The sequence below is a fragment of the Canis aureus genome, chromosome 18 (genome assembly GCF_053574225.1).
Source record: "Canis aureus isolate CA01 chromosome 18, VMU_Caureus_v.1.0, whole genome shotgun sequence".
Classification (NCBI taxonomy): domain Eukaryota; kingdom Metazoa; phylum Chordata; class Mammalia; order Carnivora; family Canidae; genus Canis; species Canis aureus.
In genome coordinates this window covers 12,573,116-12,593,671 of record NC_135628.1, presented here as the reverse complement: position 1 = coordinate 12,593,671, position 20,556 = coordinate 12,573,116, and the positions used below count along the sequence as shown (strand labels likewise).

At 39.7% G+C, this 20,556-nt stretch overlaps 1 protein-coding gene across 5 annotated transcripts in view; it reads right to left on the bottom strand.

The window, feature by feature from the left end:
* Positions 1-20,556, bottom strand: part of ELMO1 (engulfment and cell motility 1) — a 525,893-nt gene that overhangs the window by 257,007 nt on the left and 248,330 nt on the right. For all 5 annotated transcript variants that reach the window (XM_077856191.1, XM_077856193.1, XM_077856195.1 and 2 more), the window contains one exon: positions 13,550-13,654. In XM_077856191.1, the coding sequence (XP_077712317.1) occupies positions 13,550-13,654 (105 nt within the window). The remainder of the gene's footprint in view (positions 1-13,549; positions 13,655-20,556) is intronic.

Sequence of the window (20,556 nt, the reverse complement as noted above, 5' to 3'; positions counted from 1 at the left end):
GAACTTAGATTAGTTGTAAATGTATATTGCAAACTCTAAGGCAGCAACTAAAAACTGTTAATAGAAGTATGATCAATAAAACAAGGGAAGAGAGAAAAGGAATCAGAAAATGCTCAATTAAAGCAGAGAGGGTAGATTAAAAGTGAAAAAAAAACAAAAGAAATACACACACATGCACACAGAAAGAAAGATAACAGATAACAGAAATAAATATGGTAGATATTAATCCAGTTATATCAATAATTGCTTTAAATGTGAATTGTCTTTAAATATATCAACTGAATGTGTGGTAATTAATACATTTTTAAAAATTATTCATGAGAGACACAGAGAGAGAGACGCAGAGATATAGACAGAGAGAGAAGCAGGCTCCTGGTGGGAAGCCCAATGTGGGACTTGATCCTGTCATGCCATGAGCCAAAGGCAGACATTCAACTGCCGAGCCACGCAGGCATCCCTAAATATATCATTTAAAAAACAGAGACTGTCAAGGTAGATAAAAATTGAGATCGAACTACACGCTGTCCACAAAAATCTACTCTAAATATAAAGATACATAGACTATAAAAGTAGAGAGATGGAGAAAGATATGTCTTGGTATAGAGACCCCTTTCAGGCAACAAGCTTGAGCAATGGAAACCTCAGTAAGGTAAACAAAACAAAACAAAAGGGCCCACAATGACCACAGAACTGAATGCAAACAGGCAATACAAACAGGTTCATTAAACAATCCACCTCAAAACAGTCATAGTCCCTAACTGCCAATTATAACAGGCACAGTTGCTAAGATTACCAAAAAAAGAGAAAATTCCATACATTCCCATACCTCCTCACCATCTGTGCTGCTGGCCCCCATCCCATTGGCACCCCCCATGTTTAGTGGCCCCAATCCGACTGGAGCACCCCCAGACCTGGTAATATGAATCAAAAGAAAACAACTAGCTATATTAATATGACTTTCTGGGCAAACTTCAGAGCAAGGAAAACTCAAGAAGAAAAGAGATACATTAAATAATGACGAAGAGGTCAACTGTCTAAGAAGACATAAGAACCCTTAAATATATTCACCTAACCACAGAATACTAAATTATGTTGGGTAAAAACTGATAAAATTGTAAGAAAATACAGACAAATTTGCTATTACACTTAGAGACCTGAATATCTATACTTTGATAACTGATAGATTCAGCAGGCAGATAATCATTAAGAATAGAGTTGAAATAAACAGTTACCATTAATCAACTGGATTTAATTGACATGCATAGAATACATCATCCAATAATAACCAAGTACACATTCTTCTCATACTCACATGGAACATTTATAAGGTAGACCATATTCCAGGCCATAAGATACATCTTAACAGAAAAGAAGAATAGAAATCACACAAAGTATGCTTTTGGACCACAGTGGAATTAAACTAGAAATCAATAACCAAAAGATAGCTAGGATATCCCAAAAGATTTGGAGATTAAACAGCACACATCTAAATAAGACAAAGTTTAAAGAAAAAGCCTAAAAATTTTTGAAGATATTTTGAACTAAATGAAAATGAAAATACAGCTTTTAGAAATTTATGGGACACAGCAAAAGCAATTCTTTAGAGGAAAAATTATAGCATTTGATGCATAATTTCTTCTAAAAGAAGAAATTTCTTAAAGAAGATGTAAAATCAATAATTCCTGCACTTTAGGAAACTAGAAAGAACAAATTAAATCTAAAGTAAGTGGAAGGAAAAAAATTAGAATTAGAATAGAAATCATTGAAATTGAAAAGTGGAAATCAACACAGAAAGGTCAATGATACCAAAAGGTGGTTCTTTCAAAAGATCACTTAAAATGATGAAACTATAGCCAGGTTGACCAAGAAAAAAAGGGAAGAGATAAATTACCAACATCGAAAATGAAAGAGGAGCCATCACTACCGACCCGATAATAGTAAAGAGTAAGAAGGTGATATTATAAACAACTCTATACCCCACATATGTGATAACTTAGATGAAAGAGCCCAATTCCTCAAGAGACAGGAGACAGTCTGAATAGGCCTCTATCTATTAAAGGAATGAAAGCAATAATTAGTAACCATTTAAAACAGAAAGCACCATTCCCAAATGGTTTTATTGGTGAATTCTATCAAACATTTAAAGAAGAAATGATGTCAATTCTCTACAATCTATTCCAAAAAATAGGGCAGAGGAACACTTCCCAATCTGTTCATGAGAACAGCATTACTCTAAACCAAAATCAAAGACATCACAAGAAAGGAAAATTACACATCAACACTCTTATGAACACAGATGCAAAATGCTCAACAAAATATTGTCAAATAGAACCCAATAACTATACACTGTAATCAAACGGGATTTATTCCAGATATGCAGGGTTGGTTCAACGTTCAAAAGTCAATTAATATAGTTCATCACAGCAAAGGAAGAAAAATCCTACAAAGATATTAATGCACATAGAAAAAGCATTTGACAAAATCCAACATCCACTCATGATAAAAACCCTCAGCAAACTAGCCATAGAGGGTGTTACAGGCTGAATTATGTCCTCCCAAATTCGTTTATTGAAGCCCTAATTCCTAGTGCCTCAGAATGTGACCATGTTTGGAGACAGGGTATTTAACGAGTTAATAAAGTCAAAATGAGGTCATTATAGTGGGTCCTAATCCAATATGACTGATGTCCTTCCACAGGACACAGACAGAAAGAGGACCATGTTAAGACACAAGCAGAAGACAAACATCTACAAACTAACAGGAGAGATCTTAAAAGGAATCAGTCCTGATGACACTTTGATCTCAGACTTCTGGCCTCCAGAAATGTGAAGGGAAATATTTCTGTTGTTTGAGTCACCCAGTCCATGGTGTTTTCTTACGGCGTCCTAGCAAATGGATACTAATAGGGAACTTCATCAACTTAATAAAGAACATCTATTTAAAAAATCTACAGCAAACTAACATCATACCTAATGCTGAGACACTTGAGTCTGTCCCCCTAAGATCAGTATCAAGGCAAGATGTTCTCTCTTGCCACTCCTCCTCAATATCTTACTGAAAGTCCTAGGTAATGCAATAAGATAAAGGCATAAAAAGTATACAGACTGGGAAGGAAGAAATAAAATTGTACACAGATGACATGAGTATCTATCTAGAAAATTCCAAAGACTCAACAAACAACTCCTGGAACCTATAAGCAATTACAGCAAAGTTGCAGGATACTGGTTTATGGAATTTAACTAAATGTACCCCTCTAAAGCAAGATGCTAATCATTGGGGAAACTGTGTGCAACAGAGAGGGGCAGGGGGTGTAGGAGCACCCTCTGTACCTTCTGTTCAATCTTTCTGTAAACAGCTCCTAAAAATAAAGTCTATTATTTAAGAATAACTAAGAAGTCAATGAGGCCTAAAATACCTTCCAATCTAGGCACAAAAAAGAGGATTCCCAGAAAACTTTCCCTCTTAAAAAAAGACAAGCACAAGCGAGCGGCAGCTCCTGGATTTTCTGGATTGCAACACGGTGCAGCAATGACACCAAAGAGGGGAGGAACAACAGCAAACCCCCAGCACAGCAGCTGTTGAGCTCTGTACCGTGAAGGTAGAAAATGTATAATCAAAGATGGAAGCTTGATCAATGACAGCTGAAAGGAGGCACCTGGTCACAGAACAGGTGCTCAATAAATATTTATTTGTTTAGCCCGGCGAGACATCAAAATAGACAATGTGGACTGAGGGAAGACCAATTTGGAGAACTAATGGAAAAGTATGACTGAGTCTAAGAGACCTCAGGGCAGTGACTGCTAAGGGCTTCGCTGGTACTCTAGTGAGGGTGTCTGTAGTTTCCAACCTTATAATTCACTCTGGGCTTGGGTTTACAGTGTGTCAACTACATAGAGTTCATTATGTAGCTCAGTTTCATTTTTTTTTTCTCAAGCAATCTATCATTGTATTGTAAAGCCCTTACTGCATTTTAATAAAAAAAAATACATAAACAGAAAAACCTTCAAATATAGCTGAATAAAAAATTTCTGAATCTAATACCCAGCTTGGGCTGGTAGCAAAGGAGAATGAAACAGATAGTCATCCTGTCTTGGACCTGCTTCAGATTTCAGATTCTGAATCCGGCACCGAAAGAAGTCAGGTGGCATGAGCACAGAGCACATACACTGTCTCACCGAGTAGTGAATGTACGTGGAACCTGCCTGCCCCTCCTCGGATGATGGATCTTCTGAGACAAAACCAGGCCCGTGTTAAACAATGATCTCATCCCGAGGCCTGAAGCATCCCTTTCAAATAATTGACTTTGGAAGTCAGAAATTCTGCTTTTCCAGTGCAATTAGTAAATCTAATCACATATATTCACACTCTCAAGGGGTCCTGACTAGCAGTAACAGCTTGGTTATTCACAATCAATGAAATTAATGCCGCTATTTTTATAACATGAAAAAAGCCACAGGAAAATAAGCCTCCAGGCTGTGGACCTTGGTCAAAGAAAGAATAAAAATAAAAGCAAAGAATAAAGTATGTCAGTGAGTTATTAGACAAAGAGTCATTTTAAAGTTCCAGCAAGGCTAGGCCTTGGGGTCCTTGTTATTCCAAATTGATTCTGTGCTCCAGATCACCTAGAAGGAAAACGTCATTCAAATAAAAAAGGTTCCTTTACATGAAACTGTGTGTTTAACTGGCAACATATAATTTCATTTAAAAAAAAAAATTAGGAGCAATTGCTGCTAAAGCCATTTCAGGGACAAGAGGAGGGGAGGATCTGTCAGCACTGTGGGAGCAAAAAATGATGTGCCACCAAGCTTTATTCCAATCATTTGCTTCATAGTTAAGTTTAATTACACATTACACACTGTCCTGTAATTATGCCGCTTGGGAAACTGCCAATTTCCCCCTTGAAATGTTAAAAGTTCCTTAATTTATTTTAAAGACTCAGCACTGCCTCCATCAGCACCCTGCCTTAGTGAGTGGAGGATACTTGGTTCCTGCTCCCTTTAAATGACGACTAGTGGGCAGCCAGGGAGCCGCTGCATGGTTTGACATACAGTGTGGAGGGCTGACCATGTGCACGGCCCCAAGAACACTGTATTTATAATAAGATCTGATGATTTTGTGTCCTTGAAATTGACAACCGGAGAATGTGAGAAGCATGACTGTTCCTTCTGCCCGCCCTTGGGAGGCTGAAATTTAAGTTCTTTATTCTTAGCAAGAGAGAGAGGACATATTCATCAAGCATAACTTTTTGCACTGGGAAAGGGAAAAGGCAAATAAAATGGTTTGAGCACCCATTGTGTGCTGATCCTGTATTTAGAACTTCACAAACGTCACCGTGGACCCCCAGGTACTGGTGGCCACTAACTCAGGTCCCTCAGGTACAAGGCACATAACTAGAATGCATGAAGCAGACAGACAATATGATAGAGAGTTCTGGGGCTCATGGTTACTTGAAGAGAGAATGTCTGCCCAGCCTACAGGCAACTCAAATTCTCTTCCCTTTAAAAATACTGGGCCACTTGAGCAAACACATCCACAGACTCATTTGAACCGCAGCTGAGACCCCCGTAGGAATCTAAAAACCCCTAAAAAGCCACCAGAAGCAGACTGCTTGGCTTTAAATTCAGCTCTGGCACTTCCCCAGCTGTGCAACGTTGGGCAAGCCACCTAACTTCTCCATGTGACAGTCTCCTCATCTGTAAAATAGAAGTAACAGCAGTGCTGACCTCAGAGGGGTGTTGTGAAAGATTAATAAACGGGCTTGGCACAGTTGTTATGTCATGGCAAGCTCTGTGTTGGCTACCACACGTATGTTTATGCCTTCTGATGAAGGAGACAGAAGTCAAAATGAGTTTCCCCCAAAAGGCTTTGAATTTGATGTGGGTCTCAGCAAACAGATCTGTGTCCTGGAAGAAGAGGGTACGAGGGTCACCTTATCTTCCCATCTCTGGGAGCACTGACGGGAAAATTGTGAATAATGTGTGTAAAGTACTCAAAATATGCAAAAGCTTAAGAGATGGCAGCTTTTATCATCGTAGGTCATCTCAGAGCATTTCTTTTCAGTACTGCCTCTAGGCCTCCAGGTCTCAGTGGGGAGTTAGGGTCTAAGTCAATATTTCTTCCAACTATTTTTTTACGAGTGTGTTTACCATGTATGCATCCTGAGGAGGAAGAATCCGTCAAAAGGTTTTGAAATCGTGTAAACACACTTTAAATTTTTCATCTGTTAAAAAAAAATGACTACCATAAAAGAAGCTTGAGAAAACAATTCTTAAATACAAATATCCGCCTTTTCCCATAATCTAATTTACTTGACGTATTATAAATATTTCTGTCCTGATTTAGCGTAACATTAGAAACATACATGTGCCCTGGCTCACAACTGTATGAAATCATTACACTTAATCTTATTTTTAAAGGGATTTCTATTCTTCCCCCACTCAGGAAATCCATTATGTTCTAGCGTAGTTACCCAGTGTGCTCAGATATTCCAATCAGTTGAAAATGTTCATCATAAATTAGGAGGGATGTTGAGGCAAGAACTTCAGGGTGCATGAAGAACAAGTCATTTCCAGTGTTTACTCTTAATTTTGTTACTAGAAGCCTCAAGACTTTATAAATTCCGTGTTAGGTATGTAATAGTCTCATTAAGAAAACATCTTACTTATGACAGATATCACACTGAAGAAAGTATACAAGAGAGGTCAGGTTTGTTCTAGTCCACAGTGACCCAAAACCAGAGTATTTCTCTAAGAAATAGTACCGCTGCTTAAAATTAGGTCACTGGTTAAGAAAGCAAGTCCTCAACGATTCTCATATAGCTAAACAGTATGATAATTTATAGATCGGTGAAATGTTTACCTGCTCAGTATATTGTGGAAAATTGCAAAGAACTGTCAAGTAAAGGCTTTGTGATTTGGCAGATGTGTCCAGGATAGGTCACATCTAAATATCCAGAAGAAGACAAGAAAAACCCCAAAGGGGAGAACAAAAAGAAAACATAATAAGACAAACAAACTCTACTCTCTTCTTTTGCCTGTGGTTCTAATTTCTGATATTTAAGAACTAGACCCTGCCTTTCTTCTTGACCACCACAGCCACCGTGCATAGCACCAGCTTGGCAGATGGTAGGTGTTTGATAATATTTCCTGAATGAGTCAGTGAATGAAAAAATGCGAATGTTAAAAGGAATTTCTCTCCCTTTAGTTAGATGCTTTTTAGCATCTAAGAAGATGGGCTGTTTTTCTTTTCTGTGTGAATTTTTTTTCCCCTGAAAAAGATGTAAGCAATAACAGAAATATCTCATTTGCATGCATTTGGCTTTTATTGTTGCACATTTAAATAGCTTATCTGACGTCTTTAGGGCCTGGGATTAATGCACAGCACGCTTCTGTCTGGCTGTAATGCCAAGAGGGAGACAGATGACTGACAATAGGTTCTGAAGCTCCCCTGATCCTCTAAATGTCACTTCTCATGTCACTAGTCTGAAACTTACAACCACGTCTGAAATCTGGAAAGCTTGGCAGTGATACCTTTGCCGGGTTCATTTATTTCTTTAAATAACATCATTCGAGTCTCAATCAAATATTGGGTAAAATGGTAACATAAAGGAAAAAGACAGCCTTGGTTTTCAAAGGATTTACAATTTAATAAAGGTAATGTGATGTGGTATAAACATAAAGTTTGTAGTTAGGTATTGATGTACTTATTGATGTTTATGCATAAAGTTTGTAGTTAAATGAAAAGAGAAGGTACCACCTCTCACACTGTGAGGAATGACTTTCTTTCTTTTTTTTTTTTTTTTCCTTAGGAATGACGTTCTGATTATTCTAGATTTAGGAAGACTGTAAGTAAATACAAACACTTCCTTGATGGCATCATCAACTCTCCATGTCTTCTAACCATTAGTCTTTGACTCTGCCCTCTTCTCCTCCATCTCATCAAGAAGAGCATTGTGGTGTCCACCACACTCCAAGCCCAGAGACAGGAAACTGCAGGTTTGAAGGCCAAAGACTGAAGTTCAAGTTGCACTTGAACTGGCTATTTGACCTACTGGAAGTCTCCATACCTCTCTAGATCCCACTTCCTGAGTCTACAAGATGGTGATGGCAATGCTTCTCCCACTGGATTTTCCTGAAGACTGAGCTAACCTACAGAAGATGACTTCTAGGCTAACCCAACACACGCTAGGTACACATTTTCTCAATTCAAACAGGGGATGACAAATGGGACTATGAAGACTGAACTGCATCCTGAAACCACTCTCTTTTAGTTGTAGCGTGTCTTAAGTATTTTTCATGATCCTACTTCTTCCTCAGACCTGACCATCACGTGTTTTGGGGCCCTGAGATTTCCTCATCATTACTTCCTGCTTTGTGGCTCAGTCTTGGCTCCCACAATAGCCAGCATGAGTCTTGAACCAAATGTAAAACCCAATCGTTTTGGTTTTTTTCAGTAGCTCCCAATGAATAATTAAATATAACAAGAACACATGTTATAAGTCCAAAGGTTTTATTTCCAGTGAAGTCACTAATCTTCTTTCTTCTAAGGTACTGAGAATTGCCACTCCAGGGACGGGGGAGAAAAGCAAAACAAAAAAGCAAACAAAACCAAAACATGCAACACACTCCGCTCTGTACCATTATCCTGTCTGTGAAATAATGACAGCAGGATCATGGGAGCAAGCCAAGTGTCACCCTCCACCTCTCACAGAGAGAGCTTTGAGGGGGGGAGAGCCGGGAAGTGAAGCAACTTCAGAAAAAGCAAAAGCAATTATGCCCGGAGTAAATAAGACACAGAAGTCTGAAATCATACTATGCCTCAAGATTTTACTCCAGGCGTAATGGGATGCTCAGATTTCTAATTCTTCCTCCTGTTCCTGGCCTGTCCAAGTGTGGGGTAATTCAATTACATCCAGTACTTTCATTAGTACCCAGTTAGAGAGTACATTTAAGTAACACACAAGAAATCAGGCTGCCGGTCAATAAACTCATGTTGCAAAAATATACCTCTATGAAGCTGTTAAAAGGAATGAAGCCCATGATTCTCAGATGATAAAAAAAAATGAATTAATCCTTGGCAAGAGGCCATTTAAATAAAAACTAAAGAAAGTCTCTAATCAATTAACAAGAAATTATTAAAATCTACTATGTGCCAGGTACTACAAAAGGTAGGCTTATGGCCCAGGGCTCGTTCCCAAAGTGTTTGAACTCTGTTTAGAAAGATTATGTTTCTAGCTGGTCTGGAAGGTGGGTGTGAAGATACCAGACTTCAGCAGGGAGCTCATTAAGATAATTCAGCAACCATCTAGATGAACAGATTAAAGGGAATGATCAAGTCTAAGGAGGCAGAATTTACATATTGTGGCATCTACCTGGGTTTGAGCTCTGCTGCCCACATCTCACTGCCTACTAGACACGTCCACCAGACAGATATCCCACGTGCATATAAGGGTCTGGATGTCTCCAAATGACTAGCCCCTCACAGACCCGTACTGTCTGTCCCATTAATGACATTGCCATCCTTCCATTCACTCAAGCCAGTCATCTCCCTCTCCCTCAGAGAGAGCCCAGTTTATTTTAGTCCCAAAATAATTCAAACTGCCTCTCCTCAGTGTCACTACCTTAGTTCAGATTACTGTCATTTCTCCTTAAGTTCCCAAATCTTATTTTTGCCTCTCGTCTTGATTTCTCACATTTGTTTTCTGGCAGGAAAGTGATTTTTCTAAAATTAACTCACATCATCTTTACTTAAAACACTTCAGAAATTTTTCAATGCCTTAAGGTGAAAGTCCAAACAAACACTTTAATATGGCCTCAAGGGTTCCTAATGAGCCAGCTCACATGGCCTCAAGCCATGATCCTATTCACCACTCCCTGCTTTAGCCATCCTATATTATTTTTGGTTCCCTAAAAAAGGCGTACACCTCTACACACTTGTTTACATGTTTCCCTCCACTTGGATTACCCTCCATGTCCCCATCCCTATGCCTGATTATCTAGCATTATCCAATAAGTCCTAGTGTAGATGCCACCTCCTGACTCCCACACCTGTGTTGGTGACTCTCCTTTGTGTCCAAGATGCTCCCCCTTCCCCTGCCCAATCAAACTATACTCCACGTGGCTGGGAAAGTGACTGGCATTTACCTCTTCATGCCTCCTTTACTCCTCAATGACAGTACTCACAAGTGACTTGTTCCTTGGGGAATCCCCATCACCTAGCTCCCTGCTGAGCATTTGATAGTTACTCAGTAACCATGTGCAGCCTGAGTCACTGAAAAGAGAAAAAGCTCTACAATTGAGTCCTTGACATTCTGGGCATGAAGATGGAACAGGCAGAGGGAAAGAAACCCACCAAAGAGGCTAAGAAAAATGGACAAGAAGTTGGATCAAGACAGACAGTATTGGCTTCAGGCAAAAAGGAGAAACTGGTCAATGGCAGTGTCTGGTGTCAATGGAAGGGCAGATGAGAGGAAGGAAGAGAGGGGCTGTTCTACATTTGGCAGGAGAACAGTTTCTGGAAAGTGATGAGTGGAAGCCTTGGTGCAGGGTGCTGAGAAGTGAGTGGCAGATGAATTGGAACACGGCAAGAAGACAATCCAGAAAAATACAAATATGTGTGTTTGAGGGAATATGATAGCTGGAGGGGGTGTCAGGGGCAAAGAGGAAATGTGTGTGTGTGTGTGTGTGTGAGAGAGAGAGAGAGAGAGAGATAATTCCTTTTAAAGATCTCAACTGGAAATCTGACTGGCAAAGTGAAGGGTGAGGCCATATTCAGGTACAGAATAAGAGTTTACTGAATGAAAGATATAAATAATAAATAAATTACTGCATTCAGACAGATCTACCTGTCAAAAATAAAGCAAGCTTCATCAAAATATAAAGTTATTTTTAAAAAAGAACCCATTTGGGGCACCTGGGTGGCTCAGTCAGTTAGAGCGTTTGCTTTCGGTGCAGGTCATGATTCCAGGGTTCTGGGATCGAGCCCCACCTCAGGCTCCCTGCTCAGTGAGGAGCCTGTTTCTCCCTCTACTTGCTGCTCCCCCTGCTTATGGTCTCTCTCTCTCTCTCTCTCTCCTGTCAAATAAATTTTTAAAATCTTCTTAAAAAATAAAATAAATAAAAAATAAAAAATAAAAAGAACCCATTTTTATGTTTCAGAAGAGACCACTCAGCTCATAGATAAAAATTTAATGAGCTGTCTGGGATGACGGTTTTTACCATCTGTAACCACTACTTCACTATTACTGGGATAACGGCTTCCAGAGCCACTCCAAAACTTCCTTGTAGAAGCTCTCAGACTTTGTATGTGATTCCCTAAACCCAACTATTCATGACTTTGGCTTTCCATCTGGAAGTAAATGCCCCAAAGTCAGACGGGACAAAGGAAATATCAGGAAAGTGATGCTGGGGATCCCTGGGTGGCTCAGCAGTTTGGCATCTGCCTTCAGCCCAGGGCATGGTTCTGGAGTCCCGGGATCGAGTCCCACATCGGGCTCCCTGCAGGGAGCCTGCTTCTCCCTCTGCCTGTGTCTCTGCCTCTCTCTCTCTGTCTCATGAATAAATCAATAAAATCTTAAAAAAAAAAAAAAGGAAAGTAATACTTCTGAGAAAATAACAGACATCTCAGTTATAGACATAGAGATATAGATATTATCACATGTAAATACTGTCTAGTCAGTAAAGAAAAAGGCATGTGAAAAAAAATAATAATAAAGAAAAGGGCACGTGGACAAAAAGACCCACATTTTTCTTTACAAATATGTTATTTTCTTTTAAGTCCTTACCAGATATAAAGTTCTTACAGGTTGCCATGTATTAATCCACGTGTTCATTTTACTTATAACAGTTTAGAGAATACACTGAGGAAAATGGGCTTCAAACGCTAAATTACTTTTCGTGAGACATATGCTTCTTATGCAATTAACAATACAGTCAGCATCAATAAGCTCTAATTTTAGAAACCTTCATCTACAGGCATTAATCAGTTAATGCTAAATTCAATTTCTATCTGGCTTCTTCTTTTCACACTCAACTCTCCAAGGCTATATACTATATGGTATCTCAAAAATACTATTTACTTACTGTGAGAGCAGATTATATTCCTAGAAAAAAAATCTGTACAATAAATATATACACATATAAGCCAAATTAAACTTTCATGAAAAAATAATTTTCTTACGAAAGACTGCATTTCTGACTAAGCACCTGATCCCAGACTGTTCACGGGAATGCATCAAATCCTTTACATAATCAAATTACAAATAATATTTCAGTACAAATCAAAGCTTGTCAAATTGCACATATAGGAAAACACATAAAGTTAAAATATAGTACCTACAGGGAACTCAGAAATCTGGCATGGCTTTTTTCAAGGGGGCCGTTCCCGGGTAGAATAATTTTTCACTGTGCAGTGTCCCATGAATTACAGGTTTTGGCCAGCAGTACCCTACTGGCATGGTGACTATGAAACCTACCCACACATTTCCAAATGCCCTCTGGAGGGGTACTGCTCTCTTGTTTGGAGAAGAAACGATAGCCTAGACAAAGGAGTTGTCCACATTACTATCACTAGACCATGACAGTGCCCGGTCATGAACCCCGGTCTCCAAAAGCCAGTGCTGCCAAGAGGGATCCAACAGAGAATATCAGAGTATTAGATTCATCTTCTTCTAGTTTGAGCCTTACTCTTTCTGCATTAGGCAATTCACTCATCAAGTATTTTCTTAGCTGAGATCCAGTTGTCATTTTAACCACTTGCCAATTCCTTTGGCCTGTGTATTCATATCCTCCTCCATCTCAATCTTGGATGAGTATACCTCAACCCCATTGAATCTGGGCTCCTGTCCCCGATGACAGGGGCTAGCGGTCAGCACAATTCCAGTGCAGCCAGTGGAGCTGCCCTATGTCACCATCCCTAGGCTCCTGCTGGTTCTCACTTGGCCCTTTCCACATGGCACTGCCCACTCAGCAGGTGGCACCTTCTTGTTTCCTTCTGCCCCACCCACAAAAGAGTCCCTCTCAGTGGTGGGAGTTTCACTAGTCTGTTATGAAATGTGAGAAAAATCATTTCTCTTTCCTCCCCATCTCTCCCATTCTTCTCTTTCTTTTTTGTTTATCTCATTGTGTCTCCAGCATTGGATCAGTTCAACAGAAGCAGAACCAGAGAGAATTCTCAGTCTCTTTTCCAACAAGTGGAATAAGCCATCAGGGTCTCCACTAAAGTTGGAACTGTGGAGGCTTAGGGTAGATATTTCATTTCTCTTCCTTGCTATTTAAGCCTAAGAGTTTTTGTAAATAAGAGTCTTATATATGAGTTTTATATAAGACACTTTCCAGTATCTACTGTGTATTTTTAAATGTCATCATGTGAGAAAATTTAAGTTAAAAAAAATCTCAATTTGTGTCCCTGTTGATTTCATTTTATTTTAATATTTATTTTACTGGGCGATGAAAGCCAAAACTCTGGAGCCACTCACCTAAAGGTAATCCCTCCATACCTGTAAGTTAGAAATTCAAATTCAGTTGGAAACCTACGACAGCTGCATGCTTACCCGGATGTAGGCATCCTGGTGGTGCTTGGCAAAGTATAGCATATTGTCCAGGGCTAACATCCCGGGAGGGGTCTGGGTAAAGTCCATGGCAGGGTTGACATGATTCTGTGATTAAAACAAAATATTGGATCAGGTTAATTCTTTCTCCTCTCAAGACCAGAGTACCACAAGGCCAGCTCCAAATAACCAAGTAGGATGACACTTTCTATCTTCAGGTAAACCTACTGGGTTGGCAGTGAGGGCTTCTCTCTACAGGTGCAGCTTTAATATCTGGGCTTAGGAAACTCAGCTGAAAATGGAAATATAAGATTACTCTTAGACACTATGACCCTGTGGGGAAGAGAAAATAATGTAAAAACTGTACTTCTGGTGGCTGTGCTGTTGGTGGAACCAGTAGCATTTGGGGAGAGAGATCTGGGATGACGCCACATCTCTGGCATTCGTCCTTCTGTACTTTAGTGTCTTCATCCTTCTGGGTGAGGGCTAAGTACAGCCATATTAGCCCATGGACTTTGTGCACTGTCCAGGCTTAGACCATCTGCAGGCCTCTGAGTACAGACACTTGATAAAATTTCAGATGTCCACACATTCCTGACATCAGCCTGCTGTCAGGCAGTGTTCTGGTTTTGTGGTCACTACACACAGTGCCAACGGCCACAAAGACAAAATAATAGCTACAAATATGCTCAGAAAATTCTCCATATGCTCAAGATCACTCAGTAAACACCACAAGACTGTTACTCAGAGCTGCAAACCACTCTCCACCATCATTAAAAAGGATCACCAAGATCTGTCCCAAAAATTCAGATCTACATGGCAAATGATTTAAGTCATTTTTTGTTAAAGAGATGAAAAGGAATGTTAAAGAGATAATAAAGAAAACTGTTTTTACCTCATAACACAGGTAATTTGTATGCAGCTACATATCTTTGTTTTGTTCCTGTGTATGTCTTAATAAAAAGCTTGAATCTCTGATTTGCCAGGGACATTTTGGTTCACTGCATTTTTTTCTAATTTAAGTACAGGAAAGCCTTCTTGTTCACTTGCTCAAGGTTCAAACAACTAATACTTTTCTGCAGTATTGAAGAGTACATCGAAACTGTCTTTTCCATTCTGATTTGAAAAAAAAATATGAGCTAATAAAGGACCTATGGAACAGTGGTGCTGCCTACTGGCCTAAGTTTCAAGAGCAACCCCGTCCATATCTCTTTTTTTTTTAAGATTTATTTTATTTATTTATGAGAGAGAGAGAGAGAGGGAGGGAGAGAGAGGCAGAGACATAGGAGGGAGAAGCAGGCTCCATGCCGGGAGACCGACACGGGACTCAATCCCCGGACTCCAGGATTGTGCCCTGGGCCAAAGGCAGGCGCCAAACCACTGAGCCACCCAGGGATCCCCCCGTCCACATCTCTATAGCAAGGTGGGTCTGTGCAGTGACTTCAACATTTTATTTTAGCATTTTATTCTGATCAATAGAAGATGTCGGAAAGATTTTAAAATACCCAAACACTACCACTTGCAATAAGAAAGATGCATCTCCTAAAATGAAAAATCACTGGGCAGACCAAATGCAGTAGTGTTTAGCCTTCATTCAATACTCACTAAAGTAGGAGGGTCAGGCTTGTATCAATAATAAGGGGACCAAAAGGCTAGAAATAAATGACCAGAGATTCAGTTTGAAAAGTAACTTGTAATGAAAGATTTTACGACAGCTTTAGTTCTTAGAATAATGGAATTCATCCATTATACACAAATTTATTATTTTGACTTCAATACATTAGATTTCTATGAGCATAAGAAACATTTTAAAAGTTGGTATTTGCTGAGTACTTTCTGAGGGCTGGCACTAGTTTGTGCTTTGCATGTATGATCTAATAATAAATAGGCAGTGGGCATTACTATTATCCCCACTGTATGGATGGGAAACTGCCACTTAGATGAGACAAGAAGCTCGCCCAGGGCCTCACAGCTTGGATTTGACAGAGCAGGCAATGTCTTGTTTGGACAGTATGTCTCCGCACGCTTTTGTTCCCACTTTGTTCCCTACCACTGGTTTATAAGTTGAATGCATTTATTTTGGTGCTGCTAGCATTTAGACTTTACATAGCCAGGGAAAAGTCTATTTGAGAAAAATACAGGCTAATCAATATTAGCTGCTATGAAGTAGCCCAGCCAACAAAGGAGACTGTGCCAAATGTAAGAGAGAAAAAGATGACATGTACTTCAGACCTATTTCTAGGGTTGCTCTGAGTCCATTCCAAAAATAAACACACAAAAAGGAAATCAAATGCCAAAAATTAGTTCCTCTGAATCCAGTTCGAACAACCCCACAAAGCTATGTCAGTGAAGCTGACCAAGCAGAAGGTCCCTGTGGCACTAAAGTCATCAGTTTTGTTTCAGTTGTGCTTCCAGGATCCACTCAAAGCCTCCGTAGCAATCACACCCCTCCTTGGGCACATATGGAGGGTATCTAATAGGGTGATGCTGCTCTCAGAAGGTCTTACAGTTAAGAAATAATATAATTTATTTTTAGGATTCTTTTAAAGAAATCTAGAGGTCTTTAGCAAATAATCCCAATAAAATAATGCCTGCTACGTGTCAGGCATTACTTAAAGTACCTTGCATATGCTAACTCTTAATCCTCATAAAGCTTGCCCAAAATAGGTTCTATTATTATCTTACTTTGAACGACAATTGCTGAGCATCTGGGTAGCTTGCCCCAAGCTTCAGAGCCAGTTATGTGGCAGAGCCGGAATCTGAACTCAGGGCACAGGGTTTTAACCAGGATTTTAGTGTCAAGTCATTGGTCAACTGGACACTGCTGGGAATATCATGAAGATGACCATTGCAGCTCCTCAATCAACATCATTCACTCAGGCAAAGTGGGCCTGTGATCCATCCTTTTGAATAAAAGCTATAATTTCTCTATCCCTCCCAGATAACAAGTCAAAGTCTCTCTCATGTTCAATAAACCATGCCTTATTGTCTCCAAGAAATAGACCCTTACTAAACAAAAGCCAATTAGAAAACTGCCTTTGATTCCCTATGACTTGCCCTGAATTGATAAAGCATCATTGCCTTTTAGATGAAAAACATTACTTTGTATTTCTGGGGGAACTATGCGCTCTCCCGCTTGTGCTCACTTGCTTTCCCTCTCCCTTACTTTTAACTTCAGGTATCATTTCCCCAGTCTCCCTTTCCTTGAAATGCCTATTTCTTTTTTCTCTTTTGATTTTAATAAGCTGTAAAATGATTTTACAACCTCAGATTTTGATAATGAGAAAAAGAATAAGAATTACATGCCAAAACAGTTGAAAGCTTTCTATACCATGACAAAAATACCCTGAGAATCCAGCAAGGCCAACAGTTTCCCCAGTCCTTTCTTATTTATGAGATGCTCTGGATACAGATTTATTTTCTTTGCTTGTTCCATGTTATTTTTTTCCACCTGTCTTGAAATGGAAGCTGCAAGAGCTTTGATGAATAGCTTGAAATTTTTCCTTGTTTTACTGCAAAGCCCGTGTACCTCTGTACATCCTTCTGAGATGCCATTTGTTAGTTCCCGTAGAAGTGCTGCTCCGTGAATCACATTAGACAGCTCCTGGCCCCCAAAGGAGGGGGTAGCGTCTGCCTTCCCTCCCAAAGCACCAGGGTTTTTCCACTTTGGGACAATGGATGAAGAAAGCACAATTTACATTATAGTGAACATTCTATGGGGTGTTTGGGTATAGAGTTCCCAGAGATCTGTTTCTTTTCTGTTACCCATATGCCAGCTTTTTAGCTGAATTACCTACACATCCAAGAAAAGGTTCAAGGTCTAAGACAGAGAATCTTCCAACCTGTTACACCAAGGCCACTGGAGAGCTGGAACGGCCTTCAGATATGATCTAAGCTGGTAGCTTTATTTTATAGATGAGAAAACTGTACCCCGGTGGAGAGCCGCAATGCTCAAACTTGAGCAGCCATTCAAATCTCCTTGGAGGCTTCTTAAAGCACCAATTTCTGGTCTCACCCCATAGTCTCTGATTCAGAAGGATTGTAATGGGTCTGAGAATTTGAATCTCCAACAAATTCCCAAGTGATTTGATGCTGCTGGATGGGGACCACACTTTGAGTCCTGCTGGTGCCTAAAATGGTTCATTTCGGATAACACAAGTATACCAGAATAAGATCTAGAATCCAGACCCACTGTTCCCTCAAATCCCATGCAACTTCTATGAAAGCACACTCTGATTCCACTGGTTCCAACGTACAAATGCATTTTAAGTATATTCACTGTTTATCTGTTTTGTGCTTTTTGGCTTCTCCTTGAGAAAACAGATTCCTTTATTCAGAAAAAAAAAATAATTGTAATTTAGAAGCCTTTTGCTTCTTCTATTGCTCAAATTTCTGACTAAAATAAGATGTATTAGAACCTCCAGGGAAGGTAGGAAACTGTCATCTGTCACTATTTCCTACTCCTGAATGCTTCCTGGTTAGGGAAGCGGGGCCAGCACTAGCCTGAATGATTTTTTAAATGATCTGTGTTTTTCAATTACTAATGCCATGCTAGTCTTTCATTAGTGTGGATAATAAAGAGATGATTACAATAATGCTTGCCAGATGGCACATCGTGAGGAAAGCCTTTGAGAATTTAGGAGTTAATATTTGTGCTATATGAGTGTCTACATTTGCTGAACAAATATAGCATTAAAAACAACCTTTAAAACAAATCACATTTAGTGAATATTCAGTCTACAAAAAGCCCTCTCAAGGATATTTCATGAGGCTGGTAGTTTAAGGTCATGTTCTCCAAGGGGAGGCAGGGTTTGATTGGTACAGATCACTTGGGAGCTGTGTCAAACTACAGCTTCAACAGGTTCCCTAGAAGTGTAGTTGTCAACCTTGGATGCACCTGAAAATCCCCTAGGGAACTTTGAAAAGTCCCAATGTTCAGGCTGTACCCCAAGTCAGTTCAATGAGAAACTGTGGGTAGGGACCAAGCAATTAGATTTTTAAAACTCCCCAGATGATCCAATGTCCAGCCACAGTAGAGAACATGTTCCTCAATTAGTGGGTCTCGAATTTGAGAGTGATGAGAATCTCCTAGAAGGTCTGTCCATCAGATTGCTGCCCCTTCCTCACTCTGTTTCTGATTTGATAGGTCTGGGGTAAGGCTCAAGAATTTGCATTCATATAAGTTTCCAGGTGCTGCTGATGGTCACTGGGCCATACTTTGAGAACCACAGCTCTAATGTCATAGGAATGCAATGCAAGAGTATGTTAGGGACTTAAATCCACCAGCCAACAGATTGGAACCTTGATTCCCTATACCGGTTAGGCAGTGACTTTTATTGAAATGCCTGCTCTACCAGATATCCATCGATGGATGAATGGATAAAGATGTGATATATATACACACACATACCTATATATGCACACACGGTGGAATATTACTCAGCCATCAAAAAATGAAACTTATCATTTGCAGTGACACAGATGGAACTAAAAGGTATTACACCAAACAAAGTAAGTCAGAGAAAGACAATTATCCTATGATCTCACTCATATGGGGAATTAAAAAACAAAACAAAACAGAGGATCATAGAAGAAGAGAGGGAAAAGTAAAACAAGACAAAATCAGAGAGGGAGACAAACTACATGAGATACCGACTTCTAGGAAACAAACTGAGGGTTGCTGGAGGGAAGGAAGGTGGGGGGATGGGGTAAGTGGGTGATGGGCATTAGGGAGGGCACGTGATATAATGAGAATTGGGTGCTATATGCAACTGATGAATCACTGAACTCTACCTCTGAAACTAATAATACACTATACATTAGTTAATTGAATTTAAATAAAATAAAATTTTAAAAAAGAACTGTTTAAATTAGGGTCAAGTTTCCACAGGGTCTAGATTGGGACTTGAAATGAAAAAGAAGATAATTATGTGAAAAAGAAACATCCAAACCTCATACAATTGATGTTAACTAAACATGTATAAAACATAAAGCTAGGTTAATAATCAACTATTACTCAAAACAAAACCACACAGACACACACACACACACACACACACACACACAAAACCTGCTCTACTTGGGACATGCAGGCCCCACCACTCTGTTATTGGCTATTTTGCACATTTACGTAAGGAGGTTCTCAATAGCATTCAATTTTGTGATCCCCAACATAGACCAATATTCCAAAGAGTCCTAGAAGCAGCTTCTAGAAATCTTTGGATTCTGGCCCTAGTCTCTCTCCATTAAATTCAATAAAAATCAACAGTTTGGATGAATACAGAGAAGGCACCCTATGAAATCTGCCCTACAAATGGGCAAGATGGTGAATATGTTGAAAAGCAGAAAAAAAAATCTGTGACCAGCTGGGGACTGGTACTGGTGGGCATCATGCCAGGCTCTCCAAATGTGGAATTTCATTTAATCTTCCCAACTACCCAATAAGGGGAGTATTATGAATGAGATAAATGTTATTCATCTCTTCCTACAGATGAAGGTCAGAACCCCGGACTTATGTAAGATCATGGCTAGTAAGTGGCAGAGTCACCACTTCAATTCTGTAGCTTTTTTTCCTATTAAGGTCCAAAAGGTCTTTGGAGAATAGGAAGATGGGCCCCATTAGCAAGAAGTTTAATCAGAAAAATGTAAAGTTCTATAAAAAAATTTAAAAATTCAAGCACAAATCTAGAGAATAAGGGAAATCTGGCTTATGAATAATTCATCAGAGCCCAGCACCTCATCATTAAAATTTGATTCTTTTAGGTATAACACAAAAGATATGCATGAAAGAAACACCCAGTAAGATGCTAAGGGTTCAGGGCAGCAGATTCTCAACCACCTCACTTCCCTACCATCTCTCCCTTTCAGCAGCATATGTTTTTCTCCTTGCCTGGCCTCTCTAATACCTCTGGTGGCTTCTGTCATTCCATTCCCCCTCCTGCCCCTCAACCTGGCTGTTTCTCCTGGTTTGGCAAGTCCACACTTCTTGTTTGGATAACACTTCTGGCTTA